The 26,283-nt window shown below is 39.8% G+C and overlaps 1 protein-coding gene across 6 annotated transcripts in view; it reads left to right on the plus strand.

The window, feature by feature from the left end:
* The window catches only part of ralgps2 (Ral GEF with PH domain and SH3 binding motif 2), a 516,901-nt gene that overhangs the window by 67,366 nt on the left and 423,252 nt on the right, over positions 1-26,283 (plus strand). For all 6 annotated transcript variants that reach the window (XM_073063652.1, XM_073063657.1, XM_073063658.1 and 3 more), the window contains exon 3: positions 25,093-25,213. In XM_073063652.1, coding sequence (XP_072919753.1) covers positions 25,157-25,213 — 57 coding nt within the window. In that variant the 5' untranslated portion in view covers positions 25,093-25,156. The remainder of the gene's footprint in view (positions 1-25,092; positions 25,214-26,283) is intronic.

Raw genomic sequence — 26,283 nt, forward strand, 5'->3', positions numbered from 1 at the left:
AACTACGGTAAATGATCTCTCAGTGCATCATTACATCCAACACTGAACTGACAACACTCAGGCAACTTTAATTCAACCACATACACTGAAGTGGACTCCCCTTCCTTTTGATTCTGCTTATGAAACCTAAAGCATTCTGCAGTCAACACTGGTTTTGGTTCTAAATGTTCATGAGTACTTTAAATGTTCATTTACGGTAGGCTGGTTTGGTTAGAGCAGTCAAACTTCTCAGCAAACTGTATCCCTTTCTACCCAATGCACTCAGCAAATCTGGCAGTCGCTTTCCATTGGGTATTTCATTTGCTTCAAGATACTGTTCAAATTAGTTATCCCTTGTGCAGTCAAATGCATCTATTTTCCTCATGTAGCCAACCATTTATGATTTTTAAATATGATTATCACTCTGTACTCACTGTTTATGAAAATGTACATTTTCTGCCTTTTTTTAAATTTACTTCCCAAAGAACCATGTGCTGTGCTTTTTTAAAAAAAAAACACTTGAACATCATGCTGTGCTTTAACAGGTAGGTTGTTGTCTTAGGTTCGTTTAAAACTTCCTTGTTGCCATCGTTACGTTTTGTAACTAAATCATAAAACTAATTGACAGAGAAACACAGAGCTGGGAATAACGTGTAATCTAGTTACATTTTTATTTTAGTGAGGTATTCACTTATGATATGATGGCATAATGAAGTATGTCATTCACGTACTTTTACATATAACCTGTAATGAATTATGTAAACACTAGAATGCTTAATCATAACATATATACAATATCATTCATATATTACTGAAATATTAAATACATAACACTGGGGAAGGGGAGAATGGAAATAGTGACAAGCTGTGAGGTGAAAATTGGAGGTAACAAAGGAACAAAGATATTAGAATCTGATCTGAGTGGGAGGTGGAGCGTGGAATCAAGGGAGGAAGGTGAGGAGGGCTGATGGTATTCAAAGTGTTATGGAAAAGGGCTGTTGGCCATGTGGAAATGAAGAGGTTCTCTTATTTAAAGCTGAGGGCTGGATATGTTATGACTCTGCTGATAAATTTGATGAGTCCAATGGCCAGGTGCACAGTTACTGCAACAGTATTTTATCACCAGCTTTTCTTACACTTATGCCTATTACTGTGTAAGCACAGTAGTTTGTGAAGGATTGATGTAATCACTGGCACATTTCAGGCTATGTGAATTTTTATCAAGCTCATTTTCAAGCCAATCATAGTTATTTTATTTTATCATAAAATTGAAAGAACGTATAAGAGTACAGTGTACAGTACAGAAACAGGTTCTTAAACCTGATTTCCGAATAATGCCAATTTAAATAAATCTCATGTGATTGCACTTAATCTGTCTCCTTGTGTAAATGCCTTTTATATGTTGCTGTTATGTTTGAATTCACCACCTCCCCTGGCAGTGCATTCTAGGCAGTTCCAATTCTGTAGGTTAAAAAAAACACTTGTCTGATAAATCTCCCTAACCCTAACTCCCTCTAATCTTTAATCTGCACCCTCCAGTATTTGATGTTTCCACCTAAGGACTATCTAACTATCTGTGGCTCTCATAATATTATATACTTCCATCAGCCTATTGAACTATTGAAGTTTGTCTAATCTTTCTTGAAAGCCAGTATTCTGAAATCCAGGCAACATCCTGGTGAACAATGCATACAACATTTGGAGGAAGTCACTTGGTCAGGAAGCATCTATGGAGGGAAATAAACAGTCAACATTTTGGGCTGAGACCGGAAGTCAGAATAAGGTGGTGAAAAGAGAAGGAGTATAATCTGGCAGGTGATAGGTGAGACCCTCTGAGGGGGATCATAGGTGGGGATGAAGTGAGAAGCTCGGTGATGATAGGTGGAAAGAAGTAAAGGACTGAAGAAGGAAGAATCTAGTAGGAGAGGACAATGGACTGTGAAATGAGGGGAAGGAGGTGGGGAAGCAGAGGAAGGTGATAGCAGGAAATGAAGGCGAAGAAGAAAAGGAGTGAAAAGGTATCTGGAATGGGGAATAGAGACATACAAAACCTACAGCACAGTACAGACCCTTCGGCCCCCAAAGCTGTGCTGAACATGTCCTTACCTTAGAACTACCTAGGCTTACCCATAGGCCTTTGTTTTTCTAAGCTCCATGTATCCATCCAGGAGTCTCTTAAAAGACCCTATCGTTTCTGCCTCTACCACCGCCGCCGGCAGCCCAATCCATGTACTCACCACTCTCTGCATAAAAAAATCATACTCCTGACATCTCCTCTGTACCTACTCTCAAGCACCTTAAAACTATGCCCTCTTGTGCTAGCCATTTCAGCTCTGGGGGAAAAAGCCTCTGACTATCCACACGATCAATGCCTCTCATCATCTTTTACACCTCCATCAGGTCACCTCTCATCCTTGAGTTCACTCAAGCTATTCTCATAAGGCATGCTCCCCAATCCAGGCAACATCCTTGTAAATCTCCTCAGCATGTTTTCTATGGTTTCCACGTCCTTCCTGTAGTGAGGCGACCAGAATTGAGCACAGTACTTCAATGGGGTCTGACCAGTGTCCTATATAGCTGCAACATTACCTCTGCTCTGATTAGAGAGAATGGAGAACATTCTGATGAATTTCTGCTGCACCCTCTGCAAAGCCTCTGTGTTCTTCTTGTAATGGGGTGTCTTGAACTGCACATGATTCTCCAAAATGTAGCTTGACCCAAGTTTTATATAACTTGCCAACTTTTACATCAACACCTGACCGTTCAATGCTTCTTATCTACTTGTTGCCATGTTCTGGCAACAATGAACTTGTACCCCATAATTCTGCTGTGCTTCATTGCTTTGAAGGACCTGTCATTTACTGTATACTTTCCTTTTGTATTTAATGTTCCAGTGTATAGCACATCATCTTGTCTGGATTAAGTGCCATCTGCCATTTCTCTACTTAGTTTGCAGTTAGCCTGAACTGAAAATCATTTCTCTGTTTCTGTCTCCAGACTGAAGTCCCACCTTTAAAAGAAGATTTACTTGAAAGTTGTATCAGTATTTTTTTGTTTGTCATTGTTAAGATAAATAGATGGAGTAAACCATTTGCCTGCTTGTGTCCATTTAGTTAAGTCCTAGGCCAGTCTGACCGTACTGTGCCTTCACTGCACTAGTTTCATACATGTTGATTCTCTTAATTTTCAAATATCTGTCAAAGGTGATTTTTTTCCTCATCCTAGTTCAAAAGATAATTGGCTGCAATTGTGTCTGGCTTTACATCACTTTCTTTTAACTCCGTGCTTTGACATGGTCCAGTATGTCTTACTATTTATGTACATCCTAACTGGTAGATGTGAAAGACTTGATTCCTTTATATAGCAAGTTACTTCATTTTATTTTAGTACCATTAATATTCTTGAGCAGCAAAATTGTTTTTTTTAAATAACATTTAATTTTACCTTACAAATCCTTCCCAAGACAGAACAGAAATGATCAGGTTACCCACATGGATCACTTGGTCATATGTCTGCCAGGTATATGTCAAGCTGGTTATCTCATTTAAAAGTGTCCATCAAAGAATGTTTTATCCTTTTTCATCTTACTGTTTACTTTGCCATTACAAGGATGATGGCTATCTACTATTTGGGGCTGTTGATTAAAAGATTTAATTTACCTGGACAAAAAACATTCCACAGTCAGTTGGGGTGAACTTCTATTCTAGTTTTGCCTGCTTTGTCTCATGAATGTTGAGTCCATAGTTCCCTGAACATGGTAACACAGGATTGGGAGATAGAATATAAAAACAGTAACGTTAAAACACTGGTTAATCCATACTTTGAGTATTGTGCGTAATTACACACAGTACTCTACATGAGTGATGTGGTTGCCATGGAGAAAGTACAGGGGAGTTGGAGATTGTGGTGGCATTAGTAATGATCTTTCAAAAATCATTGGACTCTAGCATGGTGCCAGAGAAGTGGAAAATTGCAAACATTACTCCACTCTTTAAGAAAGGAGGAACACAATAGATAGACCATTTAGCCTGACCTCAGTGGTTGGGAAGATGTTAAAGTCAGTTTTTAAGGATGAGGTGATGGAGTATGTAGTGACACAGGACAGGATAGTACAAAGTTAGCATGGTTTCCTTCAGGGAAAATCCTGCCTGACAAGCCTGTTGGAATTCTTTGAGGAGATTACAACCAGGATAGATAAAGGGGATGCAGTGGATAATTGTACATTTGGACCTTCAGAAGACCTTTGACGAGGTGCCACACATGAGGCTGCTTACCAAGTTAAGAGTCCATGGTATTACAGGAAAGTTACTAACATGGTTAGAGCATTAGCTGATTGGTAGATTGCTGTGAATGGGATTAAAAGGATCTTTTTCTGGTTGGCTGCCAGTGACTAGTGGTGTTCCACAGGGCTCGGTGTTGGGACCACTTTTTATGCTGTATATAAATGATTTAGATGATGGAATAGATGGTGTCTATGGATTTCAGCAAGGCATTTGATAAGGTACCCCATGCAAGTCTTATTGAGAAAGTAAGGAGGCATGGGATCCAAGGGGACATTGCTTTGTGGATCCAGAACTGACTTGCCCACAGAAGGCCAATAGTGGTTGTAGACAGGTTAAATTCTGCATGGAGGTCAGTCACCAGTGGGATGCCTCAGGGATCTGTTCTGGGACCCTTATTCTTCGCGATTTTTATAAATCTGGATGAGGGATGGGTTAGTAAGTTTGCTGATGACACAAAGGTTGGAGTTGTTGTGGATAGTGTGGAGGGCTGTCAGAGGTTACAGCGGGACATTGATAGGATGCAAAACTGGGTTGAGAAGTGGCAGATGGAGTTCAACCCAGATAAGTGTGAAGTGGTTCATTTTGGTAGGTCAACTATGATGGCAGAATATAGTATTAATGGTAAGATTCTTGGCAGTGTAGAGGATCAGAGGGATCTTGGGGTCCGAGTCCATAGGATGCTCAAAGCAGCTGCGCAGGTTGACTCAGTGGTTAAAAAGGCGTATGGTGTATTGGCCTGAATCAATTGTGGAATTGAATTTAGGAGCCGAGAGGTAATGTTGCAGCTATATAGGACCCTGGTCAGAACCCACATGGAGTACTGTGCTCAGTTCTGGTCGCCTCATTACAAGAAGGATGTGGAAGCCATAGAAAGGGTGCAGAGGAGATTTACAAGGATGTTTCCTGGATTGGGGAGCATGCCTTATGAGAAAAGGTTGAGTGAGCGCGGCCTTTTCTCCTTGGAACAACGGAAGATGAGAGGTGACCTTAAAGAAGTGTATAAGATGATGAGAGACATTGATCATGTGGATAGTCAGAGGCTTTTTCCCAGGGCCAAAATGGTTGCCACAAGGGGACACAGGTTTAAGGTGCTGGGGAGTAGGTACAGAGGAGATGTCGGGTAAGTTTTTTACTCAGAGTGGTGAGTGCATGGAATGCCAGCAATGGTGGTGAAGGTGGATGTGATAGGCTCTTTTAAGAGGCTTTTAGATAGGTGCGTGAAGCTTAGTTAAATAGATGGCTATAGGTAAGCCTAGTAATTTCTAAGGTGGGGACATGTACTTTGTGGGCCAAAGGGCCTGTATTGTGCTGTAGGTATTCTATGTTTCAAATTATTCAGGTTCCTTAAGTTTTCAGATTTCTACCTTTTTTGGTTTTTTTGGAAGTTCTTAATGTTTGTCTTACGTTTTCTTTTTTGTTCAGATATTATTTTTATAGTGTACGATAGTGACCAGAAGTTTATTTAATATTCGAGGTGCTGCCTGCACATCTGAAATGCTGACACATCTGAAATGCTGACACATCTGAAAATACTTAGATTATATTCAAGCACTTAATAGGTTTGGTTCTGATGAAAGGCCAATGACTTGAAGGGTCGACTATTTCTCTTCCCCAGAGATCATGCATGACCTGCATATTTCCAGCATTTTCTTGTTCTTTTTTAAATGTTAGAGTTAGACTGTTTTCTTCAAGTATTCCCTAGCTTTTATCTCATCTTCAGTCTATCTTTTCTAAATATTGATTTGTTTCAGACTTAGTTTTAGCTGCTTTGCTTTTGCCTTCAGAATTAAGATCGTATGGCATCTTCTGTGATCTCAGGATCCTTCAGTTCACACCTTATGCAAAGTCACATCTTGTAATCATTAGTGCATGTGACACAACATTGAAATATGTTGATGAGGTTAATGATGTTGTCTTAAGTGGTGTAATTTTAAAAATACCTTGGCCTATATCATAAGCAAATTGATCTGCCGGAATGACTTTGATACTAGTCAAAAATGAAGCAAGGAGAGAGGATGCAAAACCATGAAGGGCTTTGACTCAAAAGTAAACTGTCTGCAGTATCTTCCCCATAATGCTGCTTCACCACTGATTCCTCCAGCAGATTGTTTATTGCTTCATATTTCAGCATCTCTAAACCTGTGTCTTCAAGATTAACTCTGTGCCTAGATTACATTTTTGAGTGCTGTGGATGATTTGTTCATCCATTGGATACAGAAGCCATTTAATGGTGAGGTAGCATGATGTTTAGAAAGTACTTGAGGCCTTTCTGAACATTTCTGTGTGCTCCAATCATAATAATATTGCAGGCACCTGGAAGAGCCAATAAAAAGAAGCGAAGTATAAGTGGTCATTGTGTGAGTGGGCTCGTGTTAGAATGGTCAGGCTTTGCTTCAACAGGCTTGATCAAGAGTTGGGTACAGGCTGGAACTTAAGCTTGAGAAGTTAGAGGAATAACACATGTAGGCAGGTGGGATTTGAAGATACATAATCGTATCTCTGATGACTTCAACTGCAGGAGGTGCACCCAACTTCAGCCCCTGATGGACAAGCAACAGGAACTGGATATACTCAGGATCATCTGGGAGCTGAAAACCTTATAGATGAGACTTTTACTGAGGTGATTACACCCAGAGTGTAAGTTTCAGATCGTATATGAGTGACCATCAGAAAAATAAGGGGAGTAAGCAGTCAGTGCAGGGTTCCCCTGTGGCCATTCCCCTTGGTATACCCCTTTGGGTACTGTTGGGGGAAAGTGACCTATCAGGGCACAGCAGCAGCAGCCAGACTTGGAGCACTGTAGCTAGCTCTGAGGCTTATCAGGGAAGGGTAGAATGATAGTGATAGGAGACTTTTTAGTTAGGGGGATGGCCAGGAGATTCAGTGGCTGTGAAAGAGATGTGAAGATGGTGTATTACCTCCCAGATGCTAGGGCCCAGGTGTCTCAGAGTTACTACAGAAGATTCTCAAGAGGGAGGGTAAGCAGGCAGAAGTCATGATACACATTGGCACCAATGACAAAGGTACCTGTACAATACAAACACTTATGTCAGGATGCTGTTTGTTGACTATAGCTCAGCATTTAACACATCATTCTTGCAGTCCTGATCGATAAACTACAGAACCTGGGCCTCTGTACCTTCCTCTGCAATCGGATCCTCAACTTCCTAATCAGAGCTCCACAATCTGTGTGCATTGGAGAAAATAACCTCCTCACTGATGATCAACGCTGCGCACCTCAGGGATATGTGCTTAGCCCACTGCTCTACTCTTTCTCCACCCATGACTGTGGTTAGGTATAGCTCAAATACTACCCATAAATTTGTTGATTATACAACTATTGTTGTTAGAATGGAAGTGAGAGGGTGTACAGGAGTGAGATATATCAGCTAGTTGAGTGGTGTTGCAGCAACAACCTTGCACTCACTGTCAGTAAGACAAAAGAGCTGATTGTGGACTTCAGAAAGTGCCAGATGAGGGAACATGAACCAGTCCTCATAGAGGGCTCAGAGTGGGGAGAGTGAGCAATTTCAAGTTCATGGATGTCAAGATATCTGAGGATCTAACCTGGCCCCAACATAATCGATGCAGTTATAAAGAAGGCAAGACAGTGGTTATATTTCATTAGGAGTTTGAAGAGATATGGTTTGTCACCTAAAATACCCAAAAGCTTCTATAGAAGTACCATGGAGAGCATTCTGACAGGCTGCGTCACTGTCTGGCATGGATGAGCGGCTACTGCACAGGACCAAAAGAAGCTACAGAAAGTTGTAAGATTAGTCAGCTCCATCTTGGGTACTAGACTCCGTCGTATCCAAGACATCTTCAAGGAGCAGTGGCTCAGAAAGGCGATGTCCATTATGAAGGACCCCCATCACCCAAAGCATGTCCTGTTCTTATTGTTATATCAGGAAGGAAGTACAGAAGCCTGAAGGCACACACTCACTGATTCAGTAATAGCTTCTTCCCCCCTGCCATACGATTCCTAAATGGACAATAAACGCATGAACACTACCTCGCTTTTTAAAAATATATATTATTCATATTTTTGCACCATTTTTAATCTATTTAATATAGATTTATACTTACTGTAATTGATTTACTTTATCTATTCTTTCTTTATATATTATCATGTATTACATTGTACTACTGCTGCTACCAAGTTAAATTTCACGACACACACCGGTGATAATAAACCTGATTCTGATTCCCATATCTCATGCTCCTCTGGGCCGTGTGAAGAGACGTTGAGATTGCATCAGCTGTAGACCTGTTGTGGCAATAGGCAAATTGCAATGGGTCCAGGACCTTGCTGAGGCAGGAGTTCATACTAGCCATGGCCAACCTCTCAAAGTATGTTATCACCGCAGATGTGAGTGATACTGGGCAATAGTCATTAAGGCAGCTCATACTACTTTTCTTAGGCACTGGTGTAATTGTTGCCTTTTTGAAGCAGGTGGGAATTTCCAACCTTACATGAGAGGTTGAAAATGTTCTTGAATACTCCCGCCCATTGTTTGGCACAAGTTTTTAGAACCTTACCAGGTATTCTGTTGGGCCCTGCTGAATTGTGAGGGTACACCTCCCTTAAAGACAGCCTAACATTGGCCTCTCAGACAGAGATCACAGGGCCACTGTGATCCCTGGTGTGTTTTTCAAGAGAGCATGGGAAACCAGATGCTGAACAATCAGATAGTGACTTGTTAATGTTTCACTGTGTTTCACAAAATAGCCATTTATTTTTCAGGTTTCTGAAATGGGATTTGTTGATTATAGATCAACACAAACAAAATGCAGAAGCAACTCAGCAGGTCAGGCGGCAGCTATGGAAATGAATAAACAGTTAATATTTCAGGCATTTCATCAACATTTTGTATGTGTTGTTTGAATTCTTGGATTTCCAGCACCTGCAGAATCTCTTGTGTTTTTCATATGGATGTTTAATTATAAACACTTCAGAGCTTCAATTTGAAAGGATCCGAAGTAATGTAGTTAACACTTAGGATTCTGTCATTTCAATTAGATGCTAGACTTGTTATTGTGCTTCATATCTTGTTCTGATACTTTTGAGCTTTTTATAAGATACAATGGTTTTATTGTATTAGAATATAACATTTCTGTCTGTTCGTAGTTGTTACTGAAGCATAGCTTGATAAAGATTAATGTTTAGTCTTTCCTGTGTGAAATTTGATGCGTCTTTCTCTTTGTCCCGGAGACTATTCATACTTCAATTTATGTGTACATTCTATGATGTTGAATTACATTTTTTTAGTAAGAGAACAATTAGTTATCTCATTGGATGAACAAATCCCTGCTTTGACCTCTAAAATAGCCAAATTTAACCAGGATAATAATAGAAATTTGAATGCTGGCCTCTAGTTGGGAAAGAATGAAGTTAAACATTTCAGTTTTGTTTGTTTCTCATAATATTTGTAGATAAGTTTTGTGATTCATCAGTGAAGTGAGCACTTATTTATATTAGCAGAAAGGTCAATTGTTCAAAATTTGCATTGTCAAAATGTTCTTTTGGGAGTGCTGGCAAAATATAATTAGTTGTTAAAATGCTGTGATTTGTGGGGTATGGGTGATTATTGATTCTCTTTCTTGATGGTTGTGTTGAGATGATGTGCATATCCTCAGTCCGCAGATGAATGCCAGGAACATTTAAATATAATAAAATAAGTAAAGGAAGGCTGTAGTTACCAAAGATGTTATACTTGAGCAGAAGTCATTTTTCTGTGGAGAAAATCATCAGGCTGGGTATAGCTTTTTCTCAGACTTGATTCTATTTTTGAAAATGCACATGGTGGGAGAAGTCATGTATTTACAAACTCTGAATTAACTGCTTTGTTTGTGGTTAGTATGTGTATTTCCTCAGAGTATTTACAGACAGAGAGAGCAATAGGTTGTGTTGTAAATCCTGCAAAAAAAATTACTACTTCAATTAGGCTTTGTCAAAAAAGTAGAATCTAACCAGAAATAAGTACATGACAAAATTTATGCAATGAGGCAATATATTATGTATCTTGTGCATCAATCTCTCTTTTTTTCATTTATTTATGTGAAAAATCTTGGGTGCATTTATTCTCATCATCATTTTTATGCTAGTTCTTATTGGTTGTAATTCGGTTTAGTGGAAAAAAAATCATAGCTGGAATTGTATGCTTTAGTGTGGGGTATATTAAAGATAGATTTAACGTGAAGTGTAAGTAGAGGGCGAAAGTCATTCCCTGGTGGAATAATTAGTAACCACAGCTTAAAGATTTAAAATGGCAGATGTGTGTGGTGGGGTGGAGGTGGTGGGGGGAATTAGTGAAAGATTCTGATCAGGAGAATATTGTTTGAGAAGGTGTTATGTACAGATTTAGCTGTAACTTTCAGAAGGATATTGGTGATGTTCTTTTTCTTTCCATAGTTGCTGCCTTCCTTAAATATTTCCAGTATTTTCTGTTAGCAATTCAGATTTTCAACATCTGTATTTAGATTTTTAACTGAGCCAGAGATGAATTTGTATCAAATCAGATTAAATCAATAGTTAACTAATACATGAGTAGTATAAAATTTTGATGACATTCAAATTGCGTATCGTGAGATTTTTTTAAAGCTGTCTTAAGCCTTGCCAAGCTATACTCTTGTAAAAACTACCATGCCGATTATCATTTCACATCATCTTAGTGGTGTTACAATACATATTCTACAACATTGTATTGAAAGAAAGCTGTGAAGTTTATTTGGTGATGCTTTACCAATTACATTAAATGGAACTGGGTCATTTATTCAGATTCAGATTCAGTTTATTGTCATTTATAAACCACAAATACAATGCAGTTAAAAAATAAGACAATCTTCTCCGGAATGATATCACGAAAAAGCACAAAACAGACCACACAAGAAAAACCACATAACGTTTGGTAATCCCCAATCCAGAGTCCGGAGAGGCTGCTGCGTATCGATATCGCGCTACCGTCTCAGCACGTTCCCTGGAAAGGAACTACAAACCCATCAGACAAACCTAAAGCTACAAGACCTACACAAAACCACATAGATTAAATATAGTTATGGTTAACATATAGTTTCAACAGTGCAGACAATACCATAATTGATAAAAGACTAACTGACAAAGACCACATAATTATAACACATAGTTTCAACAGTGCAAAGCAATACCGTAATCTGATAAAGAGCAGTCCGTGGCACGGTTTAAAAGAAAGTCTCAAAAGTTCCGACAGCCCATCATCTCACGCAGACGGTAGAAGGAAGAAAAACTCTTCCTGCCGTGAACCTCCAGCGCCGCAGCTTGCCGATACAGAACTTTGGGAGCTCCGATAACAACCAATTCCGAGTCCGTCCGAAAACTTCGAGCCTCTGACCAGCCCTCCGACACCGAGCACCATCTCTGCTAAACGCTTTGACCCGGCACCGGCCGCCAAGCAACAGGCAAAGCTGAGGATTCGGAACCTTCCTCCGGATTTTTCCAATTGCACAGTAGCAGCGGCAGCGAAACAGGCATTTCAAAAGTTTCACCAGATGTTCCTCCGTGCTTCACATGTCAGTCTCCATTAAATCAGGATTGTACATGGCCCCTACTTACAGATAACAGGCAAACAACTAAATATGTCAGGGATGGGGTAAGAAGGGGAGGAGGGGCATTAACGGAAGTTAGAGAAGTCAATGTTCATTGACTTAATGCCCCTCGTCCCCTTCTTACCCCATCCCTGACATATTTAGTTGTTTGCCTGTTCTCCATCTCCCTCTGGTGCTCCCCCCCCCCCCCCTTTCTTTCTCCTGAGGCCTCCTGTCCCATGATCCTTTCCCTTCTCCAGTTCTGTATCACTTTCGCCAATCACCTTTCCAGCTCTTAGCTTCATCCCACCCCCTCCGGTCTACTCCTATCATTTCGCATTTCCCCCTCTCCCTCTACTTTCAAATCTCTTACTATCTTTCCTTTCGGTTAGTCCTGACGAAGGGTCTCGGCCCGAAACGTCGACATCGCTTCTCCCTATAGATGCTGCCTGGCCTGCTGTGTTCCACCAGCATTTTGTGTGTGTTGTTTGAATTTCTAGCATCTGCAGATTTCCTCGTGTTTGCTCTTTAAAAGTATGAAGCAGATGTTCCCAGTTGAATTTTTTAAAATTATGTAAGGTGTTGTAAACTTGAAGAGTTAACTCTGGCTGCTGGTGTTTGATTATACGTAAATGATCTCCTTTTTAAAGTTCATGTTTTTTTCGTGTTGGTGGTGGTTTGCTTACATTACCTGTTAGAAATCTGCTTATGTATTACTGAATTTTGCCTACTGAAAGGAACTTCAGTATTCCAAAGAGAATTTAAATAACCATCCCTTGTTTGGCAAAATGGATGTTGCCATTGTCTTTGTTCCTGCTTAAAATGGTTTATGAAGTTATTTATGTTAAGATATAATTGTTTCATTGTTACCATTGTTTTTTTTAAACAAAGTTTCCCTTTATTTCTGTCTCATGGGATTAAGTCACTGGAGATCAAATCAAGCATGGACAAGGTTACTCTTGACATTCCTGGCATCATAATTAACCCCAGGAAGAGCTTCAAGTCATGTTTATGTCATTACTAACATTGCTATTTTCTTCTTCTTCTGCTTGACTTTACTCCATCTGAGTTTGTTAATTGCTAAAGCCGTATCGAAGTCTTTGTTTGCTCCAAACTTGACAGTCTCAAATTATCAGAATTACAGCCTTCATTTACACTCCAAACATGCAAAGCCATGTAAACATTTGTGCTCATGTCCAACTTTATAATAAGTTGTGTTTAGTTATTATACTTATTTGTTACCTTCCTCTTAATACCGCTGCTCAGCTAATCATAGTGAACTGAGTGGAATAGGCTTCCAGGGGAATATATAACCACTGTATAAGCACACTTTTGTTTTTTCTTAGAAAAAAGCCTTCAATTATTGATGGAGAGTTATCCCTCCTAATATTCTTTGATAAATTTGTATTCTTCAAAGGTTCAATTTAATGTCAGTGAAATGTATACAATATACATCCTGAAATACTTTTTCTTCACAAAACATCCACAAAAACAGAAGTACCCCAAAGAATGAATGAAAGTTAAACATGAGAACCCCAAAGGTCCCCCTGTTTCCCTCTTCCGTGTTAAACCCCCCCATTAAAAAAAGCGCACCTGCTACCGAGCACAGGCGTGAGCTAGGCAATAGCAAAGACACAGATCTTGCAGTTACCCCAAAGACTATCACGTTTCATCTGGTATTCGTCAACCCACAGGCTCTCTCCCTCCTTGACAAGGGAGGGGGAGGTGTCCCCCATTTCTACAGTGAGTGGGAGACATAACAACAACCCGCTGGTTTACGACGTTAAAAAAGTCAGTTTCATTGCTTTTTTTCGAGCTCTGTGCCGGACAATCGCAAAGATCTCGAGTCTTCGGGCCCACAGCAAAAGATTTACCGGTCGCCCCGACAACACATGGGTCTCCTGCCGTGACACCGATCCTCGATCTGCCCGTCTCCAGAGCCCCGAGATCTTAGGCTTCCAAACACTAGGCCGCCTCTCAGGCTGAATCCTTGGTGTGTCCTGAAACCCCGAGAACGGGTCCCATTCCTGCAAAGAACCAAAGTCTGTGTGTAACTCCAGGTCAAGGTCTTCAAAAGAACCCTGAAAGGGAAAAATAAAGATATTAAAGATGGAAATAGAGCTGTTTCCGAAGATACAAGCAAAGGAGCTGCCGTTTAGCGCCATCTTAACTCCGCCTCCCATCTTCTTAGAGATGTGTCATTTTGACCTGGGCTCAAAGATCGAAAGACAAGGACATTTCTATTAAACTTCTAGGGGACAGCACTGGATTTAATGAAAAGAGATTAGATGAAATTAGCTTTATTTGTCACATGTATATTAAAACTTCATAACATAGAGTGAAATGCATTGTTTGCGTCAATGATCAACCTATTTGAGGATGTGTTGGGGGCAGCACACAAGTGCTGACATGCTTCTGGTGCCATCATAGCGTGCCCACAACTTACTAACCCTAAACCATATGTTTTTGGAATGTGAAAGGCAACTGGAGCACCCTGAGGAAGTCCATGGGGTCATGGGAAGAATGTACAACTCCTTATAGACAGTGGTGGGAGTAAAACAGTGGTATTCCAAATGATAACAGAAAATCCAAATTGAAGTATTAAGAACTAATTGCAAAAGGAAGTCTCCTTTACCAAATAAATTGGGCATGATTGCTGAAGGGTCATTTGGTAAAGTGGGTGGACAGTTGCAAAGCTAGTAGAGCCACTGCTTCACAGTGCCAGAGACTTGGCTGCATCTTGGGTGCAATCTGTGTGATTGCATGTACCCTCTGTGTGTATACAGGTTTCTGTGAAGGTGTTTTGATTTCATCCCACATTGCAAAAACTAGCTGCTTTGTAGTTTAATTATACAGTGGAATTGCTACGAATTTGTTGGTGAATAGTATAGTCTAGGGAAATTTGATGATGATGCAGGGAGAATTTAAAAAGTGGGATAGCTGGGGATTAATCTAAATGCTGAAGGGCGTTTTTCTTTACTGTATACTTCTATAGCTGTGAGCAGTGGAATATCTTAATAGCATATTTTTGAGTATGTAGTGCAGCTACAGACTTCGTGTTAGCAAATTTAGCATAAATAAATAATTTGTTTGCATTGATTGGTTACTAGTGACCATGTGAATTGATTGGCAGTCATCTGACAGATCAAACTAAGTCTTTTGAAGAAGGTTTGAAGTGTTACGTACCCTGTAACTGGGTGTCTGACCAGCAGAGAGAGAAGAATCCATTGGAGTCTGGTGGTACTATATTTAAAGGTGTTTATTAATAAAAATAAGCAAAACCGTATCAATAATGCCAATATACATATAACACAAGGTAGCAGTAATAAACCTAAAAGTGTAGGAATAATAATAAGCAATAATAAGCAAGCTCTATCGATGTCTAGGGGTAAATGAATTGTCATAGAATATAAAGTTCAGTTCAGTTCATGAGTGCTGAGGTAGTTATGCTTGTTGAGTTGTAATCGTTGGGGAGAGAGAGAGAGAGAGAGAGAGCAAGCGAGATGTAACAGCTGCAGTCAGGCAAACCTTGAATTATTTTTTCTTATTCCGTCGTACAGTTGTGGTCATCCAGCTATGACCTCTCCGTCCTTCTGCTAGACTGTTCTTCTGTGGTGGACTCGTCACTCTAGCATGAGTGGACACACACACAAGTCCCCACCGGCCCTGCTTTTACACTGATAGCCTTACTGACCGACCTCCTGGTTTGGTCTTCGAATCCCCCACCTTTCCTTGTGGGTTCACAACCCTCAGTCAGGGTCCACTGGTGTGTCTGAAGGGTGTCTCTCCAGACCTGTCTTTTATCCCTACCAACGGGGACTCAGCTATCCATCAATAGCTGAATGACCGTGCCCATCAAATCATGCCACTCCTACAGTCCACTGAAGAATGTTAACGAGCAAACTATTGTCCTTGCAGCGAAACAGTAAATAATTCAAAAGGAGTCACAATACAGTTAATCAGCAATCTCCCTCGCTCTCTTATCTGTCACAGATGTTCTTGCCTGTTTTTCGTCTCTCTTTCTCATGGTCAGCATAGCAACAGTAATAGTTCGTGGTTCTCGGGGGGGATGGTTAACTCTGTACCCCATTGTCCATCAGGTCTGTTCATCACTCATAACAGAAGAAAGGAGTAGATATATATTTAGTCAGTACTAGCACTAATGCTTAACATGGACTAACATTCCTAAAGAATGCTTACATTACGGCAAGATTCATACAATCAGAGGACGCATTCTATTTTTTTGAACAATCAAACTATGTAACAGTCACTAAGATGTTTAATTGGACTTCTAAAAAAACTTATAAAAAACTTCTATAATTTTTCTGTTACATTTAGAAGTCAAAAAGATGATGAAATTAAATGGTTCTGCAGAAGACAGTGATGTGAGAGATGGACAGATATGTGTTTGGTGTTAGTGGGGTAGAAGAAAGAGGTGATTGAGATGGTTGGCTCTGGAATAGGTTTATTGGATGACACACATGTGGTAGGTATCATTAGAGGTGGAAGTTGATGGATTAACAACAATGTCATGACAATACTAATTTTTAACAGCATTTATTCAGAAAGCTCACAGGAGCAACATTTAATTCAATGCTATGGACTACTTAATGCTACATTGTATTTTGGGATCATTATCCTTGTAATTTGCAGAAATCTCTTCTGTTTTAGAAAACAAATCCTTTAACATTTTCACACAAACGTTTATTGAAGGCTCCTGACTTTTCAGCAAACTCAGCTGCTACCTGCAGCTTCATTAGCTCTTAAATGTCTTCATTATTAAGCTCCTCAACATGTGAAGTAAGAACTTCTCAACTTCCTCTATGTCATTGCAGTCAATATCTGTCTGACCTACTGGGGAACCAGGTTATTTTTGATGTTAATTACATTGGTGAAATAGCTGCAACAGCAACTTCTGTCATCTTAATCAAATGGACATTTATAATGATTGAAAATGATTAAGTCTGTATAACTATTGATTAACTTACATGAGTACGGAATAATGAGATTTTTATGAACAGATATAATTGGTAGTTTTTAAAAATCTTTTTTGACCTTTTATGTACATTTTCTTGTACTCTATTCTTCTGTGTAGAAACTAATAAAAATATTGGAAAAAGGAAAAAAATATTATTAAGTCTGTTATGGTGAGCAATACAATTTAATTTGGCTGCCCTTATCACATTATTGCTGCTTGTTAAGGACATCCCATATGACATTTCTTTTAAATCATGTTTGAGAAGGACAGTGGCTATTTTAATCCTTGAGCCATTGTTTTATGTTTTTTTCCCCATCTCTTTCAATATCCAGTTTCATAAGCAATACTGAAATTTGTTCAATTTTGCCATGGGGATGAATAAAGTATCTATCTATCTATGACTTCTTTGCTTTTCTCAGCCATAATGATGGTTGGTTCTATCATACCAAATGCCCAAGCATTAGCTGATGTCTTCAGTTTAAATAATTTATAATTTCATTTCCATCATTGTATCTTTGCTTTGCTGAGATTATTGCACAATTCCTGCTGGGCATCTGACTGCCATATTCACTGGATGGAAGTTGAAAAAAATTGTCAAAGTGTTGCTTATCTTCAGACATGGAATGCTGATATCTTAAACTGATGTTTGGAGATTCTAATATGCAATAGTATTATGGAAGATGTATAAAATATTTTTTACCCTTTGTCACAAATTGTAACTTTGTTAATCAATGAAACACACTAAAACGTTGCAGCAAAGCTTAAGTTCACATTCAGTAACTAGGGGAACAGCTGTATACAAATAGATGAGAAAACTCATAAAATTATTTAAATTGCCATTGATAGTAGATTTAGAGTTGTGGCAGAGAGTGAAGATGTTACTAATCAACTGCTACAAAACATAGATGTGGTCAAACAAAAGGCAGGTGTAATTTAATATGGAGAGGTGTGAGGTGATATGTTTTGGCAGAAGAGATGTGGAGAGATAATAAGGAATTAATATCTGCAGGAGCATAGCTGCATGCGATTCATGTTTATAGATCTTTGAATATGCCAGGACATATTAGGAGAGTAGTCACCAAAGCATATCGGATCTGAACTTCATAAATTGAAGTAATGAGTACAAAAGTATGGAAATTATGAAGAACTTTTATAAAGCACTGGTTTGGCAAATCAATAGTGTTTTATGTCCACAAACAAAATGCTAGAGTAACTTAGAGGATCAGGCAGCAGCTATGGAGCGAAATGGATAATCGGCATTTTGCACTTTGGGTCAAGACCATTAATCTCAAAGGGAATCAAGCAAGAGCTGACAAGTAACAAGTGAATCCTGGTGAGGATGGATGATAGGCTGACAGACAAGGGAAAAGTTGAAATGTGTGAATGGGCAATGAACCCATTGTCTATTATTTTTCCTCCTTTTGGCATGACTTATTTAATGTGTATATGTGTTTGTGCTGGGAGATGGGAGACGGAAGTGACAAAAGGTTGCAGATAATAGAATCTGATAGGGAAAAAAGAGGGAACATGGAATCAAATAGGGGAGTTGGGGTGTTCTGTAGAGAGAGAGGATGCAGTGGAAGGAGTGTGTGGGTGATAGATGGAATGGGTGTAAGAGGGAAAAGAAACAAAGCTGGGATGGGTGTAGGAGGAACTAGGTGGATTAGAAGGAGAGAAAGAAAAGGATCAAAGAGGAGCAGTGACATGGAAAGGGGAAATTCGGAGTTCATATCTTTGGTTCTAGACTGCCCAAGTGAAGTATGAGGTGCTGCTCATTTTGTTTGTGTTTAACCTCACCTTGGTACTAAAAAGGGCTGGGCACAGATATGTTGGTATCGAATACAAAGTGGAATTAAAATTGCAACCAGTTGCTCCAGAAGACCATGGTGGACTCTGACTTATGGACCTCCTATATTCTCTCTAAATATATAGTATGTTTTATAGTTTCAACCATGAATAACTTGATTGTAAATGAGCTGAACTTCATTAGAAGTTCCACAGATATTATTTTAAAGACATAATGTAGGATAAGGCCATAAAATATACAGATTATTTTTAAAGATTTGCATTCATCCATTTATTATCTTTCGTGCTCTTTTTACTATTGAAGTTATTTGTTGTTGGATACTTTACAAATTGTCTTGAGATATGTTTTATATATCTCTTTGGCCTCTCTTCCTGCCTTCCCTCGACCATCACTCACTGGCACTCATCCCACAATCACTGCAATCACCTCCCTACCATCTCTGCCCAGCCCCCCGGATCACAGCTTAGAATCGGCGAAGGAGAAGTATGTCGACTGTTCCAGCGACTTAAGACCCGAAAATCTCCAGGCCCAGATGGGGTCTCCCCCTCCTGTCTACGAGCCTGTGCTGATCAGCTGGCTCCCATCTTCACTCAGCTCTTTAACAGATCTCTGGAGCTGAGTGAGGTTCCGACTTGCTTCAAGCGCTCTACCATTATCCCTGTCCCCAAGAAACCCACCATCACAGGACTGAACGACTACAGACCTGTCGCACTGACATCTGTAGTCATGAAATCCTTTGAATGCTTGGTGTTGAACCACCTGAAGACCCTCACCAGCAGCCTGCTGGATCCCCTGCAGTTTGCCTACCGGGCAAATAGGTCAGTAGATGATGCAGTCAACCTGGGACCGCACTATATCCTGCAACATCTGGATCATCCTATGCTCGGATGCTGTTTGTGGATTTCAGTTCGGCGTTTAACACCATCGTCCCTCATACGCTCTGCTCCAAATTGTCTCACCTTGCTGTGCCACCTGACCTCTGCGATTGGATTTACAGCTTCCTGACCAACAGAAGTCAGCAGGTAAGGATGGGACAGGTCACCTCGGATATTCAAATCACCAACACTGGCGCCCCCTAGGGGTGTGTCCTCTCTCCACTGCTGTTCTCCCTCTACACCAATGACTGCACCTCCTCCAACCCCTATGTGAAGCTTTTGAAATTTGCAGACGACACTACTGTCATCGGACTCATCCAGAATAGTGATGAGTCTGCATATCGACAGCAGGTGGACCAACTGGCGCTCTGGTGCAGTCGGAACAATCTGGAGCTGAACACGCTCAAGACAAAGGAGATGATAGTGGATTTCAGGAGACATCCCCCCGCTATGTCTCCCCTCACAGTCTCAGCAGCCCTGTGTCCACCGTGGAGAACTTCAGGTTCCTGGGAACCACCATCTCTCAGGATCTGAAGTGGGAGCAGAACATCAGCTCCATCCTGAAGAAAGCCCAGCAGCGGATGTATTTCCTGCGGCTCTTGAGGAAATACGGTCTGCCTCAGGAATTGCTGCTACAGTTCTATACTGCAGTCATTGAGTCTGTCCTGTGCACCTCCAGCATTGTGTGGTTTGGAGCCACCACCAAGCAGGATAGAACCAGACTACAGCGCACAGTGAGGACTGCCGGGCGCATCATTGGAGCCTCCCTGCCCTCTATTGTGGACCTGTACTCTTCCAGCTTGAAGAAGAGGGCGGGGAACATCATAAAGGACTCCTCCCATCCTGCGCACGGACTGTTTGATCTGCTTCCGTCTGGTAGGCGCTTCAGATCCCTCCAGACTAAGACTAATAGGCACTGGAGAAGTTTTTTCCCTACTGCGGTCACTTTGCTGAACAGTTAACTGCCGGCTATTACTTGGATTGCACTACCTGTATGTATAATCTATATTTACATTTATATTTATCATTATTATTGTTATGAGCAGAGAGACAACATCTGCCGGAAGTAAATTCCTTGTATGTGCATAGGTACTTGGCGATTAAAGTCTGATTCTGATTCTGATATGCAAATACTTTTGTATCCTCTTTGTTCTTGTCACTTGAAGTTTTCATCTTACTCCCTTTATGACCTGTTGGTCTGTGGTTTTCTGTGCTGATAGAGTAAGGCTCAAGGCACGCTTCAGGAACAGATTCCCTCTGGCCTTTAAGATTCAGTACTGAATTAATGAAATTCCATAAATTGATTTTTCTCTCTCAATACCAGTTATTTTTCTGTGTTGTTTATTTCCCTTCCTTTTTTCCTGGGAGTAGAGAACTTACCAATGCTAACCATCTGGGCACGTCACCTTGCTCAGTGTATACCAAGTCCTACATTCCTTTTGTCTGTTCTAAGTTATTTTTGGTTTCCTTTCCAGTTCTGATGAAAGACCTTTGACCTGAAACAATAAATTATTTTTCTCTTTTCATAGATGCAACCTGATCTGCTGACTATTTGTAATTTCTTCTATTTTTATTTTAGATTTGCAGAATCTGCAATTTTTTTTCCACTTGAGCTTTTAGGTTGGCAGTTCAACAAAATGTTTGGCCTTGTCCCTAGCTTGCTTTTGTATTTTTGTGTTGTTGAAATGTTATGTAAGCTGGGTGTTAAGTGTTTTTACTCCTATTTCCTCACAAATACTCATTTTTTTCCTTTCCATGCTTCCCTTGAAAGCTCAGGCTTATTGAAAGCACATAAATAACTTTACAGTGATCTAGCCCACATCAGTAAATTCTCATGAACCCAACAGAAACTGTTTTAATCAGTTTTTAACCTTGGGGGCTATGGAAATGAATTTTAACAATTTTTAAACATTTCTGATAGTATTCATATCATGGTTCACATTTATTTTTTTTCTTGCATGGACAACACGATTTTGAGCAGAAGAGAGTGGATGTCAAATATTTTTCATTACTTCATAAATGGTTTATGTTGAGAACGACTGTTATTTTTATCTGACTACTTGGTGATGAGAGAGATTTTTGGTTCCATTTTAATGTGCTAGCTTATTAGTTTGCTGCATTATTTTGGGACATCCAAAGTGGAAACTGGCAATTATTTCTTGTAGTCCATCGAACTTTAAGATCAAGAACACAAGTCAGATCAGGAGTAGGCTATTTGGCCCTTCAGGCTTGCCTGTCCATTCATTGTGACCATAACTGATCTAGAGTCACAGAGTAATATAGCATGGAAACAAGCCTTTTGGCCCAACTCAACCATGCCAACCAAGGTGCCCACCTTGTCTCATTTGCCTGTGTTTGGCCCATATACTTCCAAACCTTTCCTATCCATGTACTTGCCCAAATTATCATTTAAGTGTTGTTATTTTACTTGCCTTGACTACTTTCTCTGGTAGCTCGCCCCATATTTGCATAATTTTCTAGATGAAGAAGTTGTCTCTGGAGTCCCTTTTCTCTCCAACCTGAAGCCTTTGTCCTCTAGTTATTGTTTCCCTTTTCCTGGGAAATGGACTATATCCATTCACCCTAACTGTGCAACCATAGTCGTGCATTGTCATAAAAGTCACTTACAGGGTCACCCCTCCGTCTCCTACGTTTGAAGGAATAAAATTGTAGTCTGTCCAACTTCTCCCTGCAACTCAAGTCCTTGAATCCTGGCAAAATTCTTATAAATCATTGCATTCTTTTCAGCTTAATGATATTTTCCCTAAAACAATGGTCAAAACAGTACATAATTCTCCTTATGGCTTTACTAGCCTCTTTTACAATTGCAGCATAAAATTCTAACACCTATACTCTCAATGCTTTGACTGATGAAGGTCAGCATGCTAAAATCTGCCTTTACCACCCTATCTACTGTGAAGCTGGTTTCAGGAAATCATGTACTCTTATCCTTTTATCCCTCTGCTCTACAACACACCCAGGGCCCTACCATTCACTAAATGCTTGTGTATTAACTTTTTTATTTATGAAATTACAGCAAGCATGATGTGTAATTGTGGCCTCCAATGGATATATGTATGTACATTCATCATGCTTGTTTGTTAGAAATTTATTTCATACTCAGAGGTAGAAAAAATGGAAAAAAAGATAATTATAGTATAAACTTTCCATCTTTCCATCTGTCTTTAAAATAAATTTCAATGTTCTGTGTTTACTGATCACAAATAGTTGGTACAAGATTCTGTATTTCAAGATTGTTGCCAGGTTACAGCAAGGGTGGATAGGGTCCTAATGTGGGCAAGTTGGATGAGTGTAGATGGATAAAAATATCAACATGAGCGATTTAACGGGCAGGGAGAAAAGTTATTATAGAGCATAGTTTAGAAATTTGTATGTAGGGGATAAAACAACCAGGAAAGACACACTGTACTTCTGTTTTATATCCATTTTGTATATTAATGAAGGACTGGATGCTGCAATCTTGTTTATAGTGGAGGAAGAAAATAAATACATATTATTGTGTTGCTACAAATGACCAGGTGCTGTGTCTCACCGTGGCCGATGTGAGAAGAACCCTGTGCAAGGTCAACCCACGGAAGGCTGCTGGACCAGACAACATCCCTGGTAGAGTGCTCAGAGGATGTGCAGACCAGCTAGCAGATGTTCTCACTGACATCTTCAACATCTCCCTGTGCAGCGCCACCATTCCAACGTGCTTCAAGGCTGCCACCATCATCCCCATGCCGAAGAAGTCTTCAGTGTCCTGCCTAAATGACTACCGTCCCGTTGCACTCACATCCATCATCATGAACTGTTTCGAGAGGCTCGTCATGAGGCATATCAATTCCCTGCTGCCCCCCTCACTGGATCCCCTGCAGTTTGCGTACCGTCTCAACCGCTCAACAGACGACGCCATTGCGTCTCTCTTCCTGCCATCCCGGACATTTACACTACATACTGCAAGTCGCATTATGAAGGACCTCACGCACACCTCATACAAACCCTTCTCCCTCCTGCCGTCTGGGAAAAGGCACCGGTCTTTGGGCTCTCATGACCAGACTATGTAACAGTTTCTTCCCCCAAGCTATCAGAACCTGGACTGACACCTTGCCCTATTGTCCTGTTTATTATTTATTGTAATGCCTGCACTGTTTTGCGCACTTTATGCAGTCCTGGGTAGGTCTGTAGTCTAGTGTAGTTTTCTTCGGTGTTTTTTACGTAGTTCAGTCTAGTTTTTGTACTGTGTCATGTAAAACCATGGTCCTGAAAAATGTTGTCTCATTTTTACTATGCACTGTACATAGCAGTTATGGTCGAAATGACAATAGAAGTGACTTGACTTGTGCTAAGTGGTGAAAAATTTGCATTAATGCATTTCAAAAATAAGTTATTTGTCCCACAAGAAATTATATTGCATAGCTTTGATATTGTATGGTTCATCATGACCAGGATTTTCATGACTAGTGCCACAAAAAGGAGGCTAAATTTGAGAGAAGTTGTTTCATATTGCCAGTCCTGCTGAAGGGTCTTGGCCTGTGCTCTTTTTCATGGATGCTGCCTGGCCTACTGAGTTCCCTCAGCATTTTGTGCGTGTTGCTTGGATTTCCAGCATCTGCAGATTTTCTCTTGTTCCAGATTTAGTATATAGTTTTTATCTGGAGAAGACATTGTGCAGTGTTACTCTATTTTCCATATTTATGACTTCTTCTGATTACCATTGGCAAGGATTTACAGGTGTGTTGTGGTATGTTGCAATTTTTATAAAGTGGCATTGAAACATTCTTTCATCTTTGGCGTACCTGGTATTCTCTTGCTACGAGAGAAGTCAGAATGGTCTGTTTCATGACTCTGGTGAAGAACATGTGAACATCAAGGTCCGCCCAAAACAAGCTAAATGAGTGTAACTAAGAGCTCTAATGCTGGAAATGATGCTCTAGGAGAGGGCAGTAATTTGTTTGCTTACACATTTTTATGGAGGATCCTGGATTTGGAGTATTTTGTTGAACAAGTAAACATTAGTCATATGTTTCCAATGCCTTGAGGTGGCTACTGCAAGTAATCCAAAACATGTGGAGGGCAGGGATCACTGTTGTCCAGCACACAGAGTTGTATGCCAGATTTATTTCTTGATCTTTAAATATTATTTTGTTCAGTTTGCCAAAGGCTATACTCGAACACTGAAGATGGTGAATTTCATCATCAATGCTGACTTTATTTATTACTTTAAATAACATTGCTAGCATGAAAATAGGGAGGCATTTATGTGCCCAAACATTGTACATTCTTTTAACGTAAACATTTGGATAGAAAATTTCACTGCCTGCAGTAGTTCAAAATTAGCAATTTATAGTTTGCCATTATATCCCTTTCAATTTTTTTAATGCGAGTAATAATTGGGAATGAACTTTCAGATCATATGAATCATTTCAAAATTGTTAGCTATTTTCTCACACTAGGATGCAGGAATATAGGAATTCATGCTGATTGCTTAGACATATTTAATTTACATGTAGTTCTTTAGTTTAGGAAGAGGAAAACATACTTCAATAGGAAGAATTTGTTAAGAAAGAAATCTTGTAAAATAATTGTTCTTTCTTTGTTTACCAGGACCATGAGCTTTTCTTGACCATGAGATTTTCTTAGCATTGCTGTGTTGGATGATATAGGAAGTATGGACCTGACTAACGGGCAATCGAGCACTATATATTTACAAGCCACAGCTTCTGAGGTAAGTCTTCTGTTAGCTTATTCGAATAACCCATTTTACACTTGTGGATTTATTAATTATTTTTGTCCTCTGAATTATCTATGTACAGTATAGATTTTTTCCCAATTTTACCGTCTTATTACATGTTAAGTCCTTGGCTAAGCTCATTAAGTGCCTGGCCTGGAATCTTATAAAGAGCTTATAGTACATATTGCAAGTCTGGTTCTCAGCTGATTAAGGCCTGATATAGTGTAAGGCCTGTCTGTGTAGCTTTGAGAACTGGTTAGACTTTGCCCTAGGGCTCAGTGGCTTTTGAAAGATGAATATATCAAAAACATTTATTTGAAAGCATTTTGGAATCAAGAAGTAAAGTTAAATAAAAAGCTTTACTCTTAATTTTCCACTGGCAGTCCCTTCCACTCATTTATTTTCCTGAGATCACTATCAATCCAGACCACTTGCTAAGGTTCCCTCTGCACAGTGTAGATGTTCTAACTTTCAGTTGTGAGGCAAGTTCAAAGCTGGCTTGTTTCCTGTTTGCTACTATCTTGACATGTAAGATATGACTGATTTAAAGACAAAATGCTGGATATTTATAATATTTTAAATAAACCCCTTTCATACTCCAAATATTTTCTTTCAACCACTCTTACTGTAAACTCTGTAAGTTTCTTCTGTAAATATTCACCAATTTTTCTTGGAATACACTGTCTTATCTATAACCATTTTCCATAATTCTGTTCTACCAAATTTAATGCTGCCAGTCATCACACAAGAGGAGCAGAACAATTGTTTTTGGACCTTTTTGAATTGGAGACTTGGCACTATTAGGGAACAAGGCAGGGTAGGTAGGTGACAGAGATGTGTGTAGCTGAACACTTTGCATCTAGTGATTATAGTGCAATTAGTTTCAAGATAATTATGGAGAAGTATAGGGTTGAGATCCTAAATTGGAGAAAGGCCAATTTTACTGGTATCAGAAAGGATCTGGCAATTGAGTATTGGGACAGGTTATTTTCTGGTCAGGGAATGCTTAGTAAGTGAAGACTTACTTAGTAAGTATAGAGTTTGTATATTCCTATCAGAATAAA

The sequence above is a fragment of the Hemitrygon akajei genome, chromosome 12, assembly GCF_048418815.1.
Source record: "Hemitrygon akajei chromosome 12, sHemAka1.3, whole genome shotgun sequence".
NCBI classification, from domain to species: domain Eukaryota; kingdom Metazoa; phylum Chordata; class Chondrichthyes; order Myliobatiformes; family Dasyatidae; genus Hemitrygon; species Hemitrygon akajei.